The 24,872-nt window shown below is 37.3% G+C and overlaps 1 protein-coding gene across 2 annotated transcripts in view; it reads right to left on the bottom strand.

Annotated features, from left to right (window-relative positions):
• KLHL4 (kelch like family member 4) overlaps positions 1-24,872 on the bottom strand; it is a 49,174-nt gene that overhangs the window by 14,345 nt on the left and 9,957 nt on the right. For both annotated transcript variants that reach the window (XM_037061874.1, XM_037061873.1), the window contains 5 exons: positions 12,740-12,907; positions 11,924-12,060; positions 8,696-8,892; positions 5,332-5,544; positions 2,997-3,183 (listed from right to left, as the gene is read on the bottom strand). In XM_037061874.1, coding sequence (XP_036917769.1) covers positions 2,997-3,183; positions 5,332-5,544; positions 8,696-8,892; positions 11,924-12,060; positions 12,740-12,907 — 902 coding nt within the window. The remainder of the gene's footprint in view (positions 1-2,996; positions 3,184-5,331; positions 5,545-8,695; positions 8,893-11,923; positions 12,061-12,739; positions 12,908-24,872) is intronic.

Raw genomic sequence — 24,872 nt, forward strand, 5'->3', positions numbered from 1 at the left:
CTTTCCTGCGTCCCCTGCTGGGAGTTGGCCTACAGGAAACTGGCCTGCAACCCAGGCATGTGCCCTGACTGAAAATGGAACCGCGATCGCCTGAGTTGCAGGCCCATGCTCAATCCACTGAGCTACACCAGCCAGGACTATTTTAACTTTTTATTTCAAACTTTTCATCAGTGGAATTTGCCAAAGACCCAATTTAAATTAGAAAATGAAGGCTAGGATTCACTGATTATTAAGATTATAGACATGAGATTAATAGTGAGGTAAATCAGGTAGGACATTGTATATAGAAGATTTAAACTGAGAAGTTATAGAAGTCTGTTTTGTGCCAGGATAATTTTTGTCTTGGCATTAGATTATGTATAGCAGATATATTTACCCCACATACCTTATTTGCATCTGTGAGCATATGTGACTTGTAATTCTGAACTTTGAATTCTGAAGATTCCTTCAGCCCACTTGCTCACCTCCACTATTGCTTCAAGTAATCAAAATGTAAATTCTGTAGCTCGCTTAGTATGGCAGCTTTATATTTAATGGGATATTAAATTTGTTTCACTGATCTTTCTCCTAAATACCCATTGTATAATTTTTTTTCTGTGTACATTCTGCTTCTGACACAAAATATTACAAATATTTTTCTCAATGCATTTCTGAGCTCCTAGTCAACCCTTATTTATGACTCATTCAAGAAGGAACAAAACCAACCAAATTTTGTAATATTTCTGGGAACAGAACGGTTCCTGTAGTTGTAAATATATCTGATTTAGTGTTTTCCTCCATCTATTTTTAAAATAATTTGAAAAAAACTGTAGTAGACTGTAATGTGTCCCTTGTTATATTGTCTCTCAGAAGTCATTGCTTTTAATAAACAAAATGTTACTGAGCACCTTGTATGTACCATAGCCCAAAGTTTACCATTTGACATTTTTTAAAAATTTTTACTCTGTACTCTTACAATTTTCTGATGATTGTTTTAATATTTGAACTAGAAGTTATAGTTAACCAAAGCCACTTGTGTGATATCAATTTTTAACAAATAATTCTAAGTCAATTGTGTGAGTCAGAGAGGAAATTAAAGACTGGGGAAGTATTGTATTTCCTAAATATAAAAGGTGAAAGTTCAGAAAGTATCTTTAGAAAAAGATAAATGAAACATGACACTATAAGAAAAGACATATAATATAAATTATAGTTTTGTGAATTACTGTGAACTGGTACATTTTTAATGTGTAATACTGATTAATATAAGTGATTGCTATCCCCTTAATGTTTTTGTTGTACTTAGTTTTTTTCCTTTTCTTTCTTTTTTATTGTTAATGACCCTAATTTTTTAATAGGCTGACGCCTGCAAAGAGAGGGGACAATTTCATTGTTGTCATCCCTCTTTCTTCTAAAATAGTGGAAGTATAGCAAAAAGAGACATAGAATTTGAGTAGGAATTCCATTTCCAGTATTTATATATATTTGTCCTTGAGTAGGCTATCTAACCTTAAAGAACCTTAGTTTCTTCATCTGCAAAACTGGAGCAATAGAAACTACCTTTTAACTTGATTGTGAGAAGTAGAAATGATACTTGCAAAATTCCAATAAGGATCAGATACTCAAAAACAGCAGTTTTTACTATTATCGTTGTTGTCTGCAACTTTCAATGAAACTATTGTCTCTTTCGGCTAGATAGTCAGACAATCTCAAAATGGTGGCCCTACTTCCTTTCATGTCAAACCATGGTAATGGAGCCATGGGAATATAGGTATGTATTTCACTCATTTCTAGGAGCTACTACCCTGTACGTTTTAAATTTAGGTATAGTTGGTATATTCTACTACATTAGTTATATTAGTTTCAGGTGTATGATATAGAGATTAGACATTTTTGACCTTTACAGTGTGATCACCACACTAATTCTAGTGATCATCTGTCACCCTGTACACTTCTCACAGTACATAGACTATATTCTCCTTTACCTTTTTTGCCAATCACTCTACCCACCCTTCTCTGGTAACTATCCCTTCGGTCTCTGTTTTACTGAGCATTTTGTTTTGTTTGATCATTTGTTTGGTTTTTATGTCTACATTCCACATATAAGTGAAACCATGTAGTATTTGTCTTTTCCTGTCTGATTGATTACCGTTTTTGTAACACATTCACCTATTCGATGTTAACTTAAACAGGAACCTATAAAAGTAACAAAAACAAAAATATAAAAACCAAACAGATAAAGAGAAAATGTTCCATTTCTCACTTTGCAGGTTAGGTTTTTTTAAAAAACCAGGAACTAAGGATAACTATGCTTGCATGTTGTATTTAGTCCTTTTCTAATGTCAATATGAAACAAGACGCATGTTAAATGGCTGTTATTATTCATTTTATTCAACAAAATGCAATAACATATCAAGTTTCCAGACTTGAAATTAATTATAGGACCTCACTACATTTGTTATTTTCTGAAGAACATTAGTTCTGCAAAGATACTCTAGTACTTTGGAAATAACTGCATTTATAAACTCATGTTTTATAGTTTTATGATTATTGGCATATATCATATAATTTCCAATTTCCAGTTGTATAACCCCCCGAAAATTTCAGTTTTTGTAACAAAACATTGACTCTTGCATCGTTTTCTACTGGTGTCAAATGACATTTATATGTGTAATTTGGCAAATTTTAAGTGGACTGGTTTTATTTCCTACACGGTCAACTCTTAATTACAAACTCCTTGCCTCATTGTTTTGGCAACATGGGACTATAGACTGAGAAATAGTGTAAAAAAAGGTAGAAATATAGAAACATTTATTCTAGAAAGGGTTCAGGGTAGATATGTTGGCTTCAGAAGCTGTTCCCCACTCCATTTGATAAAATTCTTATGTAAAACCACTACTTTATTCCAGGTTTGTATTTCTGATCTTGTTATCAATAATTCAATGTTCTTTTTAACTGGCGTTTGAGCATCTAACAGGAAGTTGACAGCAGTGAGTTAGGGGCCCATATTCTATTACCTTTCATAGAATCCATGCCTCCCACAGCATAAAGTGCCCCCACAGTTGATTTTCTGGGCTTCGTCCGAGGGCTTTGCATCATGGGTCTTCTTTCGGGTAAGAGGTGATACTTCATAGCTTCTATCAGGAGTTTCTGACATTCAAGATCACCAGTAAACATGGAGCTATTTTCAAGATCTGCCAGTAACTGAAAAGTAATGATACACAGTGTATGAAGTGAAGAGCTCACCATTAGAAAGAACGTATTCGTGCTTATATAATTTTGGAGAAAATTCATGCAAATTCAAATGTAGAAATGTTATTATCTGATATTGTAACTTATTAGTTACATTTTATGTTCAGTTATGGCATGTAGTTAGAGAAGCAGTCATGTTTTTGGTGGATTTAGAGGAGATAGGACCTACATGCCCAGTTAAAATAAAATAACATCACCCACAATAGGCTACATCTTTAGTATCAAATCACTTCTGGGAAATATTCTGAAAGTAGGTCTTTTTTCCCCCCATCTTTGCATGTATCTGTGCGCATCAGTAAAGTACTTGTGTTAGTAATGCCAATATATCAGCACAAATAGATGAGTGATCCTTTCTAACCATTACTCCCCAGCAGTCAATAAGATGTAATTAAATGGGGAAGGAACTAGGTAAAGTCTTTTCCTTGAGATGAGTCGACAAGCTAAAGGTTTGTTTTGGAACTTTGTCAAAGGTCATTCAGATTAATTTCTTTGAGTGTGCGGTCCACGTTGTCATAGGGAGAAAGAGCCAGCAAGTGGTTGGAATGGAGGCGCTAGTCTCGGCCCATGAAACTTCACCAGGGTTTCCTGCTCTGTGTGGGTTCGCCCCAGCTCCGTTCACACTCCACCTGCCACCTCCAAGGGGTCACTGTTTTGAGTTGGCTGGTGAGACCCCAGCCATTTTCTTAATTCATACACTTCTGAAAATTGGGTTATGTAATTGTTGTGTGTTTTTTCCCCAAAAAAAGATTCTTCAGAAATTCATGACCATTTAAAAATATATATTTAATTTCTAGAATATTTATTGACGGTCACTTTTAAAATTGTTTTGGAAGTTTATATTCTGTGTGCCATCATCACCACTACTCAGGAGTGGGAGGCCGAGGAACCATGGGCTATGTGTTTGAGCTGGAAATTTCCCCTCATTCCAGTGAAGTCAGAGACGTTCAAACTAAGAATGTTCCTGAAACAATGCCGTATAGACTTCAGGCATCACAAAGTTATAGCTACCTGATCTTTTGTAACAGTGCATCTAAATTTTTGCATATCTTATAATCATCTGGAGAACTTGCTGAAACAGAGATTCCTTGGTGTCACCCCCAGAAATTATCTTGCTGGCTCTGTCATAGAGATCGAGTTCCTCACAGGTTCCCAGACACATCTTGAGCAGCACTGCCTTAGAGAATCTGATAAATCAAATAGACCATCTCACAAGTATACATGCATTCACACAAATACATAAAATTGCTACAGTTTTTGAAGCTTGGCTCTGAAATGACAAATGGACTTGAATGTTTCTCTTCTTGATGTCACTATTGTCTTGCCCTTGGGTTGGACACCCTCGCTGAACAGACTGCAGTCTAACCTCACTAAATTTCACACACTAACATTCAGTGAGTTGGCTCAATCCTGCATTTCATTTAAGGGTGTTTGTTTTCAGAATCATTTTTACTATAATCCTTCAGCATCTGTGATGGGGATGCCATTGAAATGGTGCTTTAGCCCGCAGGGGTGTCCAAATGCGGCCCAACACAAAATCATAAATTGACTTAGAACATAATGAGATGTTTTTGTGATGATGTGTCACAATGTATTTAATGTGTTGCCCAAGACAGCTCTTCTTCCAGTGTGGCCCAGAGAGGCCAAAAGGTTGGGCACCCCTGCTTTAGTGCATCTAAAACTATTATAGTATTCTTTCAATCACAATAGCTAATTACCCAGGTTAGTAGCTATTATCCAGAATCTAACTCCCTTCTAGAGTCTCCTCTTTCACTGATTATTATTGCCTTGCCTATGAAGGGGGCAGGGAAAGACAAAGTTAGCCTTCTCATTTTTCCTGCTTGTTACATGCGATGTTTGGTGAGAGGAAACTGAAACTAATGAGTACGCTGCCCTTGGGGACTATCTGAAGTTTTTTCACCTGTTTCCTCTCTCTCCATCATTAACATTTCTAATTGAAGGCTGCATATATTCTTCTGCAAAACAAATCCTGTACACTTCAGTTACCAGAAATCCTCTGAATGAAAGAAATGGAGAAAACTCAGGAATGGATTAATGTGTTGTGGTTTGAATTATAATCATGTCCCCAAGGAATTTCCATACCTGTGGAGGAAGTAAGGGCAGTCGGATGTAAGAAAGCAGCATGGCGAGGTCTTGCTGCCTAGCCTGGACATCGTGCCCCACCCACTGCATCAGAGCATGGAAAATGGTTTCTTCATCAGGCACGTTAATATCATCACTGCACAGAAGTTTGGATATTTCATTAGCTGGAAGCAGGAGGAATTCTTGGTTCTTTATCACCTCGATGAAGTGTTCCTAGAAAAAAACATCATCTACTGAAACCTGGTTACTGTAGAAACTTCTCAACAATATAAATATATCAAAGAATTCACCCATGTATAATGCACATCCTTATTTTTCCCTGAAAAATTTGGGCAAAACTTACACGTTATACATGGCAAAATACGGTAGGTTTGCTAGTGGAGGGTTTTGCCTCTATATTACTGGCTGCTGACTGGTGGTGGCTGTTAAAGGTGAAATGGTTAAAATTAGGTTAATCTTCAAATAAGAAAACAGCAGCTTCATCAAGAGGAGATTCTGTGTTAAGAAACCCCTTTCTTTCTCATGCATAAGAAGCAGGTACAAATTTGATATTTTGATTTCTTCCCATGAATCAGCCCATGTGGAAACCTACTCAGTGGCTCATGTGGGTCCCATACGGCCAATCAAATTGTAGTATGCATTTGAGAAAGTTAAGAAATGATTAAAGTGGTTTATATGATGGTCATATTTAAATATAGCCAGAAATTAGAATTTTTGATAGACTTTCTTATAGGCTGCTTGATGAGACTATTGAAAATTAGTAAATTAGTGTAAATAAAAAATGTAGTGGGTAAAATTATCTAGAATAAGGCATTGCAGTATCCAGTACTATACAGAAATATTTACTTAAGCTTTCAGGTTAATTTTAAATTGTTTTACTTCACAATTATTTTCCTCCTAATTTCAAGGTAAACACTTTCTTTCATGCACCTGCTCAAGAGTATTTTTGTACCTTTCCTTTTGGTATGCTTTTAAAAAAATCTACACTTACATTGTTGTAAAACTTATCAAATAAATGTATCATACTTGCTGAATTTTTTATCAATGCAGACTACTACTTATATGATTTTGGTGGTTAATGTTATACATTAGCTTGACTGAGTTATGGAATGTCTCGACTTTTGGCCAAACATTCCTGTGTATGTGTCTGTGAGGGTATTTCTGTGTGAGGTTCACACACATTATGGAGAGTTTAGGGAATTGCTTCACATGGCATGAAATTGTAGCTCAGCTTCCATGTGGAAAACCAGTGGGGAGTGAATAGCATGCCCACAGATTGGTTCTCCCCTGGGGAATCAGGCCTGCATTGTACCTAGACTGCTATGAGACTTGCTTTTTCTAAAACTTCCTCACCCTGAATTGAGGCACAAGTGCTTACTGCAACTTCTTAAAGTATGTGCTAAATCTCCCAAGTATGGAGTGTAACCAGTTCAACCGCTTTTTCCCTTGATCTGCAACATCCTTCTCTTTGAAGTAATTTAGCAACATTCTTTCCTTTGTTATCTGTAAAGGGCAATCACCTGCAATGAACCTGTGCATAGTAAATAAGGACTACCCTCCATATAATGTACCTAGGGAAGCAATAAGTGCCTGTCCAGGCCAGGATGGGGCTCTCTCTGACCCTCTCATCCTCTGTCTCTCAGAGAGTGGCCATGCTGTCCCTTTTTCTCCACAGGACTCCTATTGTCCATGTGAATTTGTTCTCCAGCAGCCACAACACACACGGATCCTGCAGGCCAGAATCTTCCACAGGAGAGTAGTCTGTTTCATATAATCTATGATTCAAACAACTGTAACTAACTTGCTAAGATGATTTGCATTTTATGCTATTGATACAGTATTACAAAAGCATCATTAGATCAAGAACTTTACCTATTTTACTGCATGTATAACAGATACTAAAATAACTAAAGAAGAGGGATGCACATCCTGCTTTACAACTGAGTTTCAGTCACATCATAGGAAAAGGAAGAGAAGTTGATTTTGAGCAACAACCACAAAAAATTCAGGCTCTTTATCAGCATGTGTTTTGTCTGCGAAAGTAAGATACCAGAGAGGAAACTATTAATACTTAGTTCAAGAATTTAAGTAATTTAATGGGAAGTTTTCATGGTAAAATTAATGTTTAAACTATGTAACTGCTGCTGTTATGGATTCTATGGCATTTTGCTTAGGGTATAGTAATATAAATAGCATAACTAAATGGCACATGTTAAAATTCCAATCCATTATAATGTGATTCTCCACATAATGGCATAGTTTCAGGAATATGTTTGAAACTTCAAATTTTCAACATTGACCAAGGATGGAAAGAAGAGGGAAGAACTTTTACAATAAATTTTTAGAGAATTCAAATATTGAAACCTCAGAAATTTTAAGCTATGTATAAAACTCTAGAAAAATAATCTTTATATACATCTCAAATATAAAATTTTAATGTTAATTTTGGTATTTTGAAGCATGTTTTTCTCTGCTGCTCACTTTTATATATCATACTTATATTTTAATATTGAATCTTAAATAACTATAGCAATTTCCTAAGCTTGAAATATTTATCTTTTGATTGGGTTTCACAGAAAGATCCATTTCTTGTGCTGTTCACTGCTTTAGGGGTTCAAAAGTGGATTTTGTTCTTTGCATCTGGAATTTATTAGCATTAATGATAAGGCTATGTTTAATATCCTTTTTCTACTTTTTCTTGCCTCACTACAGATGATCTATGTTTCCTGTCACTGTTAGTTGTCTGACTAAACAGTTCTATTCCATGCAACTTTCAAAGAACACATATGAGCTCTGGCTGGTGTGGCTCAGTGGATTGAGTGCTGGCCTTCGAATGAAAGGGTTGCACGTTTGATTCCCAGTCAGGGCACATTTTTGGCTTGCTAACAGGCCAGGCCCCCAGTAGGGGGTGCACAAGAGGCAACCACATATTTATGCTTCTCTCCCTCTCTCCCTCCCTTATCTCCCTCTCTCCCTCCCTCCTCTCTCTAAAAATAAATAGATAAAATGTTTAAAGAAATTAAAAAAAACTTTTTAGTTTCAAAAATGAGAAACTTGCTTGAGTACAGCTCACTCAAATGTCTTAATCCAATATGTATTATGTGCATGTCGTTTGTTGTTGACATTCTAAAAATTAAAAAAAATAGAACTACAGTATCATCCAGAAGCCCCATAATTTGTTAGTTTATATCTCTTTTAAATTTTATCCCAACATTATAATATTTACTTGGAAAAATTTTATATACACACACATATACACACGTACAGAAACATATATATGCACATATGAGTAGAACAAATCAGTAAGTTAGATACTGGGTTCATATACTATTACTGCAAATCAATTAGAATCAGTTGCTTTTACCATTGTGTACTTATGTGCCACACTCAGGAGCTCTGTGCAACCCTGGGCATCTCCAAATGATCGGATCCCTAAGCAGTTTGAAGGATGGAGCTGCTTTATGAGAAAATTGGAGCAGACTTCAATGACTTGAGTCAGCTGCAGGAGACAGGCTGCAGCCAGCAAATTTTCAATTGTATCTTCCTTCAGTTGGAGGACACCTAGATGGTTTGGAAAAGTAGAGAATGATTACATGTCCATGAAGTAAGATACAGTATGCTAGTTAGTTGAAATGTACAGTTTCTGTCATTAGTGAACCTGTGTTTTCTCAGGTACAGTAATGGTCATTCGAAGGCACCATATGTGAGAGAGTCTGTATAAACACCAGTAAGACGGCTGGTGGCAGTGAGACTAGGCTATCAAAAACAACTCTATCAAATGAACATTGAGTACTATCATTGCAAAAAGAGCAACTTGTTATTTATCATCTTAGACTTGCATCTAAATCTTGTATCAAAAATTGTCTACATTATGGCTCAAGAACATTATGTGATATTGTGTAAGACTAATGTAATCAGCCATACAGGTACCTGTCATTTGTGTGGGAAAATATCTTGCTGAATAAGAACATTGAGCTTCTATGTTTATTTATTTTTTAAATATTTTTAAAAATATTTTATTTATTTATCTTTAGAGGGGAAGGGAAGGAGAGGGAGAGAAATATCAATGTATGGTTGCCTCTGCTGAGGACACACAATGTATCGTGTGTCCCCTGCCAGGAACTGGCCTGCAACCCAGGCATGTGCCCTGACTGGGAATCGAACCATGATCCTCTGGTTCACAGGCCCGTGCTCAATCCACTGAGCTACATCAGTCAGGGCTGTTTATTTTGTCATCTGTATTTATTAGCTGAGAAGGATAACTTTGCCCAAATGTTGTGGCTAGAATCGATGCCTGACACTATTTCAAAAGAAAGAAATTGTTGTCAAGAGTCTTCAGAGACAAAATTGCTCATATGGTTACTTTGGTTTAGAAAATATCTATAAAGAATTTTTAAAAATGAGATTGTGGCAATTAAACTGTTTCCTTTATATTGCAATATTTATATTACTTTAGAGGAAATGCTATTGATTGTTTATTGCAAATGTTATGCATTTTGATAAGTTATTGTTACTTTTTAAAAAAATTTATTTATTTATCTTTAGAGGGGAAGGGAAGGAGAGAGGGAGAGTTATGAAGAATGATATTGCATATGGATTTTATAAATTATGTTACCCGGCCTCATAAAATACCTGACTATGGATTCAATATGTTGCAAGAACATAAAGAAAAAAGTAATACATACTGTGAGATGTTCTATATTTAGTTTACTCTCTAAAATATGTTGCAAAGGGGTCCAGTCCAAAGGGGCCAAGTCTTTCATGTCCTGAATTTCGAAAGAAGAACCCTGCCTGTATCTTATGAGACCCAGAGATGTATGAACTATTCTCAGATTCAGATATAAAGATCCACTTGCAGACATTGAAATTTGGCCTGGTTATTAAAAAGAATATTAATTTCTAAATAAATGAAACTTCTAGAAGAAAACATAACCAAAAACTCCTTGACATTGGCCTTGGCAATGATTCCTTGTATAAGACACCAAAGCATAAGAAACAAAAGCTAAAATAAAGAGCTTCTGCACAGCAAAGAAAACAAACATAAACTTAAAAAGGAATCAACAGAAGGAGATGCAGTATTTGCAAACCATATACATTACCAGGGGTTAATATCCAAATATACATAAAGGACTTATACAACTTAATCATGCAAAATCAATCCAATTAAAAAATGGGCAAAGGGCATGAATTGACATTTTTCCAAAGAAGACACACAAAAGGCCAACAGGTACACGAAAAGGTGCTCAACAGCACTAATCATCAGGGAAATGCAAATCAAAACTACAATGACATACCACCTTACACCTATTGGAATGGCTAATATTAAAAAGAGAAGGGGTAAGCAATGTAGGTGAGGCTTTGCATAAAAGGGAACCCTTGTGCACAGTTGGTGAGAATGTAAACTGATACAGCTATTATAGAAAACAGTATGAAGCTTTGAAAAATTTTGAAAAATAGAACTACAGTATGATCCAAAACCCCCACTCCTGGGGAAATATCTACAGGAAATGCAATTGGAATCCTGAAGAAAGCATATGTAAATGGGGAGATATATCTACACACACACACATTTATATGTATATATAATGGAATATTATTTAGCCATGAGAAAGATGGAAATCCTGCCATTTGTGACAACATGGATGAACCTGGAGGTCATTAGTGAAATAAGCCAGACACAGAAAGTATAGTGTATAGCATCACTTTTAAGTGGAATCAAAAACAAATCCTGAGTTCATAGGAACAGCAAGTAAATTGATGGTTGTCAGGGGCCAGGAGGTGAAAATAATAATGCAGGTTAAATGGCACAAACTTTCAGTAATAAGAAGTTCTGTCTGGGGTGTCTGGAATGGTGACTGTGGATAATTCAGTACTGTGCACTTTGGGGTTGCTGAGAGTAGATCTTAGGTGTTCTCACCACACAGAGAAGAGTTAACTATTCGAGATGATGTTGCATTAATTATCTTGACCTGCATTATCACTCCACTATATATATATATATATATATATATATATATATATATATATATATATATATATGATCCTCACACTATATACTTTAAATGCACACAATTATGTTTGTCAGTTATTCCTCAATAAGTTAGAATGAATGAATACATAATATGTACATCAACACAGACACACACACATACACACTACTTGCCTCTCAAACTCATCCTGTTATCTTTGTTTTACAATTTCAGTAAATATAACTTAAATATTTCAAAGGAAGAGACAAACTAAATCTTTAATATTGAGTTAAAATATCCCATTTCTAGTTTCATTTTTATGAATGAGAATTTACCCACATTGTTCAAGAGAAACAGAGAGACACATTCATATATACTTGTGTTCAAATAGCTCTGTTCTCTCATGGTTATAATTTTTATAGTGTACTATTTACCTCTTGGTATTTTATAGTATTGATTTGAAATTCTGATTCTGCTCCTTATCACTTTAGGAAAATTCCTTAACTGGTCTAATCTCATTTTTTTTTACTTATAGAAGAGGAATGAATGATGATAATAATGTGGGTTATATGATACTGGATTATTGTGAGAATTCAATGAGTTAATATATGCCAAGCAGTTACCTGTGTAAGCATACTGCACCAAGGAATTAAGTGCATTAGGGTCAACTCCTTCCATTTTGATCTCTTCTTGTTTGGCTTCAAGCACATCATTAGTAAACATTGCAGCAAAATAGTCAGAGACTGCACTGAGAACCAACCTGGAAATAAACACATTTCACAGAAGCTTAAATCAGCCCCCAATTTTATTGAAAAGCTGAAATGCAGTCAATCATTTTGTAACACTGGTGAGACTGTCTTTTGAATCAAACTTTCACAGTTTAGTAAAGTATAGTTAAATCAAAAGGCAAATAATAGATCGCTTTTCTTTTAGAGGATTTGTGCTGGTTTTCTTCATTGATTTCTCAAAAGTTTGGATCTTCTAAATATCCTACAGGGAAGTGAATCATACACAGTGATGCTTTTTAATACAGAATGATAAAAATCTATTCTCAATATTCCAATTTCTTTTTGTAAGTTTTTTTTAAATTTTATTTTTGTTCAAGTACAGTTCTCTCCATTTCTTCCCCACCACTCCCTCCCTCCCTGCTCGCCCCCACCTCCCACCTCAATCCTTCTCCCCTTTGGTTTTGTCCATGGGTCCTTTATACATGTTCTTTGACTTGACCCTACCTCTTTCCCCCTTTATTTCTCTTCCCCCTCCCCTCTGGTCATTATCAGTTTGTTCTTTATTTCAGTGTCTCTGGTTCTATTTTGCTGGCTTGTTTGTTTTGTTGGTTAGGCTCCACTTCACATTCCAGTTTCTAATCACTGGACTGATTCTTTCTCATTCACACTTGCTACCCTTTCTCAATGTTCTGTCTTCCTAAGGCCACTTACCGATGAGCTGGGATTCGGAGGTGTCCGGCAATGAGGAGCACATCACACAGCTGTTTCTCTTTTAGGTAGTTCTCCATTTTATGAAGAGTTTGCTCTGCATGGTTGGCAGCCTGGAAGTGCTCCTCGCAGATGCTAGCATTCATTTCTTCAGGATGCTGTGTACGTAATCTGAAAGGGGAATAGGAGTGAGAACATGGTTTAGCAATTGAAATTTAGGCATATTTACTTTGGAAAAAAATACAGTCTCATTTTCAATATTTCCCTGTGATGGCTGCTTAATGCTCCACTGAAGTCAAGTGTCATGGTTAGTATTTATATCTGGAGTGGAACCATACTAGGCAGTCTTCAGCTGCAGGAGGAGCACTAATTGTCTGAACACAGAAACATTCATTAATAAAGCTGGAAGAAAATATATGTTGTAATGATCAACATCACAGTCTACCTTTTAAGTGACATTTCTGTAATTCCGTGATATTGGGAACTAAATTGAACCTTTTGTTTTCCACAGAAACAGTGACAACTGGGAGGTAACCTCTACAATGAAGTTGGTGATCACTCGCACAATTTTACCCCTGAGGGAGTAAAGGAGAGACTCTATGGTGTTCCTTGGTGGGATTTTGGAGATTTGAGGCAAGAAGTGAAAACTGTAAGGAAATGTTTTGTGTATCTGTATCTTAAATAAAAGAGAAGAAAACAAAACACAGGGAATGCTAGGTAGGTTTTTATTAAAACAAACAAATAACATCAGTGACAAATGCATTTCACTTTACTTTTCATATAATATTCAAAATAAAATAAATTGATTTATGGGGAGTTATTTCATTTTTAAATTATTGTCTTAGTTGTAGTTTTAAAGAGCATAAAACTACTTTTTGTGACATGGCTATCATCTATCATAAAATTGTAATGGGGTACAGAGTGAAGGGTCCCCTGAAATCAGAAGACCAACCCCCACAATCCTTGACTGAGGGAAGGAGGAAGTGGATGGTAGAGTTTAAGGTGTATTGCATAACAAAGCCAAGTTAATAACCCTGCCTTCCTGTGGGGAAGAGTGCTTTGACCCAGGGCGAATTGTGTACGTGACTCTGAGAACTTTCAAGGACTCCAGACTTAGCCAGAGGAGCTCACAAGAGGCAGGGGCAGATGCCCACCCCGATGTCCGTGCATGGTCGGGAACTCTTGCCCTGACTAAAGAGGGCAGCCAAAGAAGGTAAAAGATGGGGAGGCTGGCAAAGATGGCAGATGCTAACACACCATAGGAGGGGTCAGATAGGAGGTAACAGGAAGTTCCAGGCCGACCATTTAAATGAATTAAAATGAATTAAAAGAGAAGAAGGGGAAGCCACGTGCTCTGGAGTAAGAGGAGGTCCACGTGGGAGGTCTGAAAGAAAACCACCTGGTCTGGAATCGGTGAGGGAGGAGGTCTAAAACCAAATGCCTAGTGAGTCACCAGAGCTGGTGGTACAGTGGGGGGAACCTGCCCAGCCTGAGTTTGTGAGAGATGCTTGGGGCTGAACTATGATGGGGGAATGCTGAGCCGTGAACTTCTGCTTTTCTGAAAGAGGATACCTCTGACTGGTAAATTCTGAAACCAGCCTGGTTTGGCAGAGAGAGGCCAGACTATGTGTTTTGGGGTGATTTTTAAAGGGCGTGGTGATACAGGGTGCAGCCAAGGGGGGGAGGGCAGAAAAGATTTGGAGTCGTGTCCAGAACTCAAAGTGTACAGGAATATTGGAGGAAATATTAAGATGTCCTCCCCCCACCCCAGGTGTCAGTTGGGGGAAGGGACAAATGGAGCAGGGCCATTGAGAGCTGTTTTGCATAGCAACAGTTTTGCAGCTAACCTCTGGAATGGTCATTTAACATATCTATAACCTTTAACTGGTTTCATAGATATGTTAAATAGCTGTGGCCAAGTTTGGGGCCAGGGAGAAGTGAGTGGCTGCTACCCAGGCTATAAGTGGGGGCTGATGGTCAGAGAGAGTGCCTGTGGGAGAGGCATGTGGCTTTAGCAGAGTGAGGATCCCCTCTTAGCCAGGTGAGGGGGAGAGCCACGCTGTTTTGGAAAGATGTAGACCCCTGTAGCCATTAGGAGAGAGAGCCAAGGGGTTTCAACAGAGTTAAGACCTCCTGTTGGCCAGGTGAAAGGGAAGACCACGCAGCTTTGCCAGAATGGAGATCCCTGCGGCCAGGTGAAGAAGAAAGACGCGCTTTTGGTGGAGTGCGGCTTGGGTAGAAGAGGCCCACACGGCTTTGGGGCGCTCCCTTTGGCAGAGTGGCCTGGAAAGCGGGAGAGACTTTGACTGGAACTTGGTACAAAGAACTCTTGCCAGTGGAAGGTGCCGCACGACTTTGGATTAGTTGGAGATCCTGCCTGGACAGGCGACACAGCTCACAGTGCCAGCAACCTGAAAAACAGACGTGTGCTCTTTTCCTGATTTACGGTACCCGGAGTTGGGACAGTGGGAGAAGGGAGCGCTGTGTGTGTGTGTGTGTGTAGGTGTATACCCTTAAAGACTTTAATATTTTAATGAAGGCATTAGGCATAATAGCATTAAATAAACATTTTGTTTCCTTTTCACAAATCTCTGGCATTGAGAGATGTCTTTCCAATTGGCGGGGACAGAAGAGCCCAGTAGATATTAGTATACCATCGTTGGGAGGGGCCTCTGTTTTCTGAAGCAGTTTTTGGCATCCCTGGGTGGGCCAAGTATTGCCCCCCCCTTGGACCCTTGTTCGGTAACAGTGGGACTTAATGGCAGGAATCTGCCATTATTCTAAATCTGTATAAACTTTAAATAGATAACCCCTTTCCTTTTTCATCAAACTCTTGCACTGGGAGTCGCGCTTCTTGGTGGCAGGCAATGGGACCCACAGCTGGTGCAGAATGGCACTGGTGGGGTTCCGTGACAAAATCGTGACAGTTGAGATAGACTGCCATGGTGATCACATTCAGGACCTCTTGAGAGGTAAATATTTTCTATGTAGATCGTCTCTTTCTCCCCAATATGTAGAGACTGAATAGTTTGACAGTGCAATTTAAAACAACTTCATTTGCGAATAAAGTTTTTTCAAAATAACAAAATAATGAATCCAGTTCTTGAAAAAACAATGATAGCTGGCCTTTAAATATAATTTTGACTTAATCCTTGTGAGAAATGGAACGCTTTTTCAATGCCGTCTCCTTAATTAGGACACTTCCCATTTTGAAATACTGTTAGCAAGTTACACTGTAGGGACCAAACACGCTATGCTGCATTAGAGTGCCACCTGCAGATAGGTGTATGCTCACATGGTAAGATGTATAATTTTTGCTAAAACATTAAATATATTTAGCATTCTTTGTTCACCTTTACTGAAGAATAATTACAAAAATAAAACACCAGATTATGTAAAGTGCCCAATGTGATGATTTGATATACACATAAACTGAGTCCCCCATCTAGTTAATTAGCATATCCATCACTCCAATATTAATGAATTAATGAATTAATGTGGGTTATAATAAATTTTACTCTCTGAGTAAATTTTGTTTACATAAACAATGTTTCCCACTATATTCACCATGTTAAATTGCATCCTTAGAACATATTCATCTTTTAACTGAAAATTTGTACCTTTTATTAATCTCTCTTTCTCCCTCATGCTGTAGACCTTGGAAACTACTTTTCAAACTTCTGTCTAAATTTCTTTTTCTGTAAACAGTAAACTCAATAACTCCAGCTACTTTCAGAAAATAGTCTCATGCCTTGCTTCATTTTACAACTTCCTTCCTAATTCTACCTTATATTTTTATACTTTCTTCTATGTTGCATTTTCCAGCTATGTTTAGATATAACTGACATATAACATTGTATAGGTTTAAGGTGTACAACATGATGGTTTGATACATGTATATATTGTAAAGTGATTTCCATAATAAAGTTAACACTTCCATCACCACATATAATTATAATTTATTTTTTTGTAATGAGAACAAGTAAGATCTCTCTTAGTTACTTTCAAGTATATGATGCAGTGTTATTTTTTAAAAAGATTGTATGTATTTATTTTTAGACAGAGGGAAAGGGAAAGAGAAAGAGGGAGAGAAACATTAGTGTGTGGTTACCTCTTGTATGCCCCCTACTGGGCACCTGGCCCTCAACCCAGGCACATGCCCTAACTGGGAATCGAACCAGCAACCCTTTGGTTCATGGGCCCGCAGTCAATCCACTGAACTTCACCAGCCACAGCCAGTGTTATTAATTATGGTCACCATGGTGTATGTTAGATCTCCTGAACTTATTCAATTTATAAGGGGAAATTTGTACCCTTTGACCAACATCTCCCCATTATTTCTACCTGCTGCAACAGCAACCATTAACCAACCAATCTGAATCTATGAGTTTGACCTTTAGATTCCACATTAAAGTGAGACCGTATAGTATTTCACTATAAGTCTGACTTATTTCACTTAGCATAGTGCCCTCCAGGTTCACTAATGTTTGCAAGTGGCAGGTTTCTTTTTATGGCTAAACAACATTCCATCATATGTGTGTGCATATATATCACATTTTCTTTAATGTTCATCTGTCAATGGACACTGAGGTTCTTACCATGCTTTGGCTGCTGTGAATAATGTCGCAATGAACACGGGAGTGCAGACAGCTCTTTGAGATATTAACTTCATTCTCTTAGTATATATACCCAAAGGGAAGATTGCTAGATGATATGGTAGTTATATATTTAATTTTTTGAGGAAGTTCGAAACCAAACTCCACAGCAGTTGCATAATTTTACATTCCCACCAGCATTGCACAAGGGTTTCCATTTCTCAACACCCTTGCCAACACTTGATAACTCTTGTATTTTTTATAATAGCTATTCTATCAAGTGTGAGGTCATGTCATCATGATATTGTTTTATTTCCCTGATCATTAGTGATGCTGAGTATCTTTTTTCATACTTGTCAGCCATTTAGATGTTTTCTTTAGAAAAATGTCTAAGTCTTCTGCCCATTTTTCCTCTGGTTATTATTTTCTGCTATTGAGTTGTACTTTTCATATATTTTATATGAACCTCTCATTAGCAAAATGGTTTGCAAATATTTTTCCCATTCTATAGGTTGTGTTTTCATTTTGTTGATTGTTTTTTTCTTTTTTCCTATACCTTTTAAATGTAAATAGGGCTTTCTTTAAACAAGTAAAACTACATTAACAGGAGTATAAGATTTACATGGCTTTTTAAAAACAGATTTTATTTATTTATTTATTTTTAGATGGTTGGGGGGAGGGAGGAAGAAAGAGAGGTAGAGAAACATCAATGTGTGGTTGCTTCTTACATTCCCCCTACTAGGGACCTAGCCAGCAACCCAGGCATGTGCCCTGTCTGGGAGTCAAACCAGTGACCCTTTGGTTCACAGGCCCACACTCAGTCAGTCCACTGAGCCACACCAGTCAGGGGAGATTTACATCTGTTTTGATCAGAAATCCAAGTGGTCTTGCTTTGATGCTGTGACCATAAGTAAACTGCATTAGAAAAGTCCTACAAAAGTATGTATAGTCATTTCTGTGTAATTTGGTAGTGTATAAATTACAACTAAATAAATTTGATAAGATATTCTAGTGATTTAGGCAGTAGATGGAATATGATAATTTTAAGAATCTATTTTGGTACATCATAACCTTATTTGCATTATGGCAAAATTAACATAACAACATGTAACAATAGACTCAGAGGCCTGCAAATAAACATCATCCTTATTGATACCAAAAGCCTGGAAGCTAGGGCTATTTACAGTTTAACAGAGGACAAAGAAATGATTTCCAAAAACAAATGTGGAAATTAGCTAGATGGATCTGACGGGATATCTGGGCCATGAGGTGTTTTTCTAGTATTCTTCAAATTATCCTTTCATACTTTAGAGGCTCCTACGAAAAGTCTAGAAATAAGAATGAAATAATATTGTCACTAGGCTCTAAGAGCAAATGCTGGTCTACAATACTCCCTTTAGGTATCTGAACTTTAACATAAATATTACCCTGGTATAGAGAACAGCTAGCTTTTTATAAAACTAAGAGGCACATAATTATTGTCCAAAGGAAAAACTTGTTCTACATACACAAATAAATATATCAGTAGTAGACATACTGGGACTTAGGGTGCAGGGATTTTTTTTAAAAAATGAAGGGTACAGTTTTTATAAACAGTTTTTTCTAATTCACAAAATACTAACATTATTTAAGGCTTATTTGATATACTACAATTATATCTCTTATCACATTCCATCTTGCATTATAGTTATTCATATACATATTTTATGTCCTATACTAGAATGTAAGCAATGGGGAAGCAGTTTTATATAGCATTCTCTCTGTAAAGCTACTTTGGATATATTAAGCATTCTAAATGTTTATTAAATGTATGACTGAAGGAATAGTTTTGAGGGGATTTTTACTTTCATGTGATTTTTGTTTTCCAGACGTGAAAATCTACAGTAATGCTTTTTCTTGATTTTCATTCACTATTGTAGTCAGTGTAAAACACATGCAGTCTGAATTATTTTACCTACTTTAACAGTAGTGAGATCATTTTGATGTGCAAAATTGATTTTAAATTGACTGTCAAATCAAAGCACCTTTGAAAAATGAGCAAGCCTCAGCTAGTGGGAAGGTCAAAAGCTCAAAGCATCTCAGCTAAGGCTATCAACATGACAGAATTTTTATAGTTGTCTGTTGGAGAAAATATTCTTTTTGTGCCTCGAAAAGTGCTTCTAAGACAAGGTTTGAGAGGCTATGGCCCATGGGCCAAATCCAGCCAGCCATCTGTTTGTATGGTTCATGACCTCAAAGTGGATTTTGCCTTTTTAAATGCCTAACACCATCAAAATGCAAAAGTAACATTATCTGAAATTCCCAAAATCAATGTCCATGAACATGGTCTTATTGGAATACTGAAACACTCATTCATTTCCATATTATCTGTGTCTGCCTTTGCACTGAAGTCAGAGTTGAGTAGTTACTACAGAGACTGGATAGCCTGAAAAGCCCAAAATATTTACTCTCTCTTCTTTTAAAGAGGAGATAAACCTACCCCTGTTCTAAAACATTCACTGCATTTATGTCCCACAGTGTGCTTGTAGAACATCCAACAAGGACCTAAACGTTTTTATTATTTTAGCTGCTATATTTTCTTAGTTTGATTTTACCACAATCCAAATAACACAATTAAGTATTAAAATGGGACGTCAAAATATCTTACATTAAATTCCCTGCTTGAATTACTAGAAAATGATACCTACATAACATTACCATTTCAGGTATCCACTTTAGTGAATGAAGGAAGGATATTTGTAATTAACTAGATTATGAAGATATGTGGGAATCTCCTCAGATGAGAAATTAAATGAATGAATTGGTAAAATACCAATGACATACGTATTACAAAATAATTGACTCAATGATTAAGCAATAGTTAATTAGGAGGCAGTTTTATCATCTACCTCTATGAAACTCTAGTATGCTTATCCCAAATGATGAATCAGTTATGATGAAAATTGTTCATAAATGTTAACATTTATTGAACATGTACATGAGACACTGCCCAAATATTTATTGTTACAATCAATCTTTCACACAACCATATGAGATATAGGTGCACACACTTTCCTCATTTTAAAAACTAGAGAAAAAGACCTATTGCACACCATAATGGAGTGAGGTGGCTTCTTTATATTTCCCCATTGTACTTCCCTGTTCGTCAAAACTATTTGGACATCTATAACCCAACAAAGGTTCCTCAGCTCAACACCCTAGGATGCCTGAGAGATCTGAACATCAATACCAATGAAGGTAGACATCCTGAAACACGAGGAGGATGCAGCGCAGGGTGAAGAACAAGGATGGTACCCACAGACGTGGTTCCCCATATACTATAGCTGAGTCTGCAGCCCTAGAAAATCCATTAGCAGCGGAGGAGTTGGAGTGTGGCCCCACACCATGGGAACTGGAGGATCTGGCTTTCTCCTTCAATTGCTGTGAAGCCTGGTAACAACAACAGAGACACATCTATGGTCTCCCAGGGCAGCCATAGAAAAACAAGTAGCAGTGATGCAAGCTTGCAAACAGCTCTCTCCCCAAACTGTCATACTCCCTCACCACAGTGGCTGTGCCCCAACCCAGGGGACTCAGACACAGATGGAGCACTCACCACCCTAGTCAACCAGGTGGCAACTTGAATGACCAAAGTGATGCTTCCCTGCCATGACCCTGGAGACATAATTAGTGCAGATAAGAGAAAACAAAAGTTGGTGCTATAGCACTGTATACCAGAAGACAAAAGACCTCTATTTATCAACCTGCTAAAATTTTAACATCGAAATGGTACCAGAATAAAAAAGGTGTTCATCACTTCCAATTGCCAGAAGAGCCACCCATCTAGCACCATGAACAGCCAAAGTAATGGGAAACACATTGGCAAATAACAATTCTCTTGAAACCAAACTCAAAGCAATGGAAGGTTGTGGCCTGAGTAATAAGGAATTCAATGTAGCAATTATGAAGAAACTCAATAAAATACAAGAGAACTTTGAAAGGCATTTCAATGAGCTCAAGAGGAAAGTTAATGAACAGAAGGAATACTTTACCTAAGAGACGGAAATTATAAAAAAACAAATTTTAAAACTGAGCAATTCAATGAATGAGATGAAGAATGCATTAGAAAGCATTGAATATAGAGCAGACGATATGGGAGAGAATTAGTAAACTTTGTGATAGAAATCTAGAAATAATTCAAGTGGAATAATAGGGCAATGAGATTTTAAAAAAAGATTTTTATTTATTTTTAGAGAGAGGGGAGGGAAAGGAAGGGAGAAAGAATAGGAGAGAAACATCAATTGTGGTTGCCTCTTGCACACCTCGCACTCGGGGCTTGGCCCGCAACCCAGGCATGTGTCCTGACTGGGAATTGAACCAGTGACCCTTTGTTCATAGGCCTGAGCTCAATCCACTGAGCCACACCAGCCAGGGCCAGATCTTTTAAAAAAGAAAAGAACATGTTGAGAACTGTCTGACTTAAATAGAAAGAGCAACATAAGGAGAGTAAGTATCCCAGGAGAAAAATAAATGAAAAGAAACATTGGAGATACAGAGCAACCAAAAAACAAAAGAGAAAATGGCACTAGTAAAATATTCAAACACCAGTTATAATTCTATATGTAAATGGAGTTAATTCCCAGAGCAAAAGGCACAGTGTAGCTGAATGGGTCAAAAACAAGATGTACTATATGTTGCCTTCAGGAGATTCATCTCAGCTCCAAAGACAAACATAGACTCAGAGTGAAGGGTGGAAGATGCTACTCCAAGCAAATGCTATCCAGATAAAGTGTGTGTAGCCATACTTAATATCAAACAAGATAGACTGCAAGACAAAATTGTAACAAGAGACAAAGTTAGACATTTTATGATTATAAAGGAGATAATCCATGATGAAGACATAACATTTATTAATATATTCACACCCAGTTCAAGAGCGCCAATATATGTAAAGCAATGATAAATAAACCTAAAGACATAAATAGAAAATAAAACAATCATAGTAGGAGACTTTGACAGCCTGCTTGAATCAATGGATAGATCTTCCAGACAGCCAAAAAAAGAAAACATTGGCCTCAAATTACTCTTTAGAGCAGATGGACTTAACAGATATTTGCAGAGCTTTCCAGCCAAGTGACAGAATACATATCACTGTCAAGTGCACACGGAACATTCTCAAGAATAGGCCAGACCATGTGTTGGAGCACAAAATACATCTTAAAATTTTAAGAAGTTTGAAATCACATCAAGCATTTGTTCCTCCCACAACAGTATAAAGCTAAGTACCAACCATAAAAAAAAGCTGGAAAGAATCAAATACATGCAGTTATGGAAACAATTTAAGTGTCCACCAATTGATGGATGGATAAAGAAAAAGTGGTATGTGTATATATTTATACACACGATGGAATACTACTCAGCCATATAAAACACTGCCATTTGTGATAATATGCATGCATGTCGAGGCTATTATGCTAAGTGAAATAAGTCAGATGGAAGATGATGAAAACTATATGATTTCACTCACACGTGAAATATAAAACAAAGAAACAAACTGACAAATCAAAACAAAAGCCAACTGAAATAAAAACAACATATTAATTTCCAGATCCACCCATGCTGTCACAAAAGGTAAGATTTTCCTCTTTTTTATGGTTGGGTAGTATTCCATTATGTGTATACTAAAAAACAAACAAAAAACCATGAGTGATAAGGCAGTTCCTGTCAGGATGGGTGGGGTAGGACAAAATGGCGGCTGAACTACGACCTGGAAAAGACGACTGAGGTCAAACCAGGGAGCTGAAAGAGCGATGGGCTTTGCCAAAACGCATATCCGCATAGCAACCTGAGCCCGAGGAGAACCACCAATGATATATTGCCGCTTTGTTCAAAGGGGACCAGTCCCCAGCTCCCACGAAGAGAGCCAACCAAACGAAAACCCTGCCACATTCCCTGCTTGGGTGTGACTTCCCCGGCCCCACTCCGTGGACTGGAGAACTTCACCCGGGTGTGCAAACCCCAATAAAGCTCTGTACTGCCTAACTTTGTGGCTGATTGGCATTTCTTCCTTGGTGGAACCTAAGAAAATTGTTCAGTTCCATTTTTAGTTTTCTGAGGTAACTCTAGACTGCTTTCCACAGTGGTTGCACCAGTCTGCATTCCCATGCACAGTGAAGGAGGGTTTCCTGTTCACCACCCCCTCACCAGCACTCATTTGTTGATTTATTGTTGATGGCCATTCTGACCACTGTGAGGTGATACCTCATTGTGGTTTTAATTTGCATCTCTGAGTATTAGTGATATTGAGCACCTTTTCATGTGTCTGTTGGCCATCTGTGTGTCCTCTTTGGAAAAGTGTCTATTCAGGTCCTTTTGCCCATTTTATCATTGATTTTTTTTTGGTTGTTGAGTTTTAGAAGTTCTTTATAAATGTTGGACGTTAACCCCTCATCAGATGAATCATTGGTGAATATGTTCTCCTATGCAGTGTGTTGTGTTCTCATTATGTTGGTGGATTCTGGGGTGGGAAGGGGGGAAGATGGTAGAGGGGGATATGGTGATGGAGACTTGACTTGGGGTGGTGAGCACACAGTACAGTGTAGATGATGTGCTGTGGAACTATGTACCTGAAACCTGTATAACTGTTAACCAGTGTCACTCCAATAAAGTCAATAAAAGGAATTAAAGAAACCCATGAGTGATATACTATGGCAGAATCTGGAGCTTTCCCTTACATTTTTGTCATGAGTCTCCAGCAAGTTACCACAAAATAAACTTGCTTAAAAAATTAAGTGAGTTCCAAGTTTGACTTTCAAGGTGATGAGTATGAGTTGAATTTACTATGTAGAAAGTTCTAAAAACCATTTTCTCTTTTAATTGGATGTTCTACTCTGTAACTATAGTAATAGTTCTCCAAAAAAATCAGTTGCCACATTTGTCCAGGGGAATTCTGTCACCTTAGCTTAAATTTTTTTTGTAATTAAATCACCATACCTAGCAATAAATATATTATTTCCAGAAATGAATATCAGTAATCCTCATAGTTCATACCTAGTAATATAGGCATAATCTTCATGACATAGTGGGTTCCTGACACAAGTCTAACCTTATAATATAGTCAACCAGTACACATTTGGGGCCAAGATTAGAATCTTATTTTAACCCTCGCTGGTGTAGCTCAGTGATTGAGTGCCAGTCTGTGAATCAAAGGTTCACTGGTTCAATTCCCAGTCAGGGCACATGCCTGGGTTGTGGGCCAGGTCCCCAGTAGGGGGGTGTGTGAGAGGCGACCACACATTGATGTTTCTCCCCCTCTCTTCTCCCTCCCTTCCCCTCTCTAAAAAAATAAATAAATGAAATCTTTTTAAAAAAGAATCTTATTTTAATTCATGGTGACTTCCAGAGCACCCCAGAATCACTTCTTTGAAGCAAAAATGCAGCAGATTCCTCACCCTACATCTACTCCTACTTCTGTTTATCCACTCTTAGGAGAAGAATCCAAATGGTAATGAAAGGGAAAAAAGACAGAAAAGGAATAAAGAGGAAAGCTCAGACATTAGAAA

This window comes from Sturnira hondurensis, unplaced genomic scaffold (assembly GCF_014824575.4).
Source record: "Sturnira hondurensis isolate 20B ecotype Veracruz unplaced genomic scaffold, ASM1482457v3 Scaffold0013541, whole genome shotgun sequence".
In the NCBI taxonomy this organism is placed as follows: Eukaryota; Metazoa; Chordata; class Mammalia; order Chiroptera; family Phyllostomidae; genus Sturnira; species Sturnira hondurensis.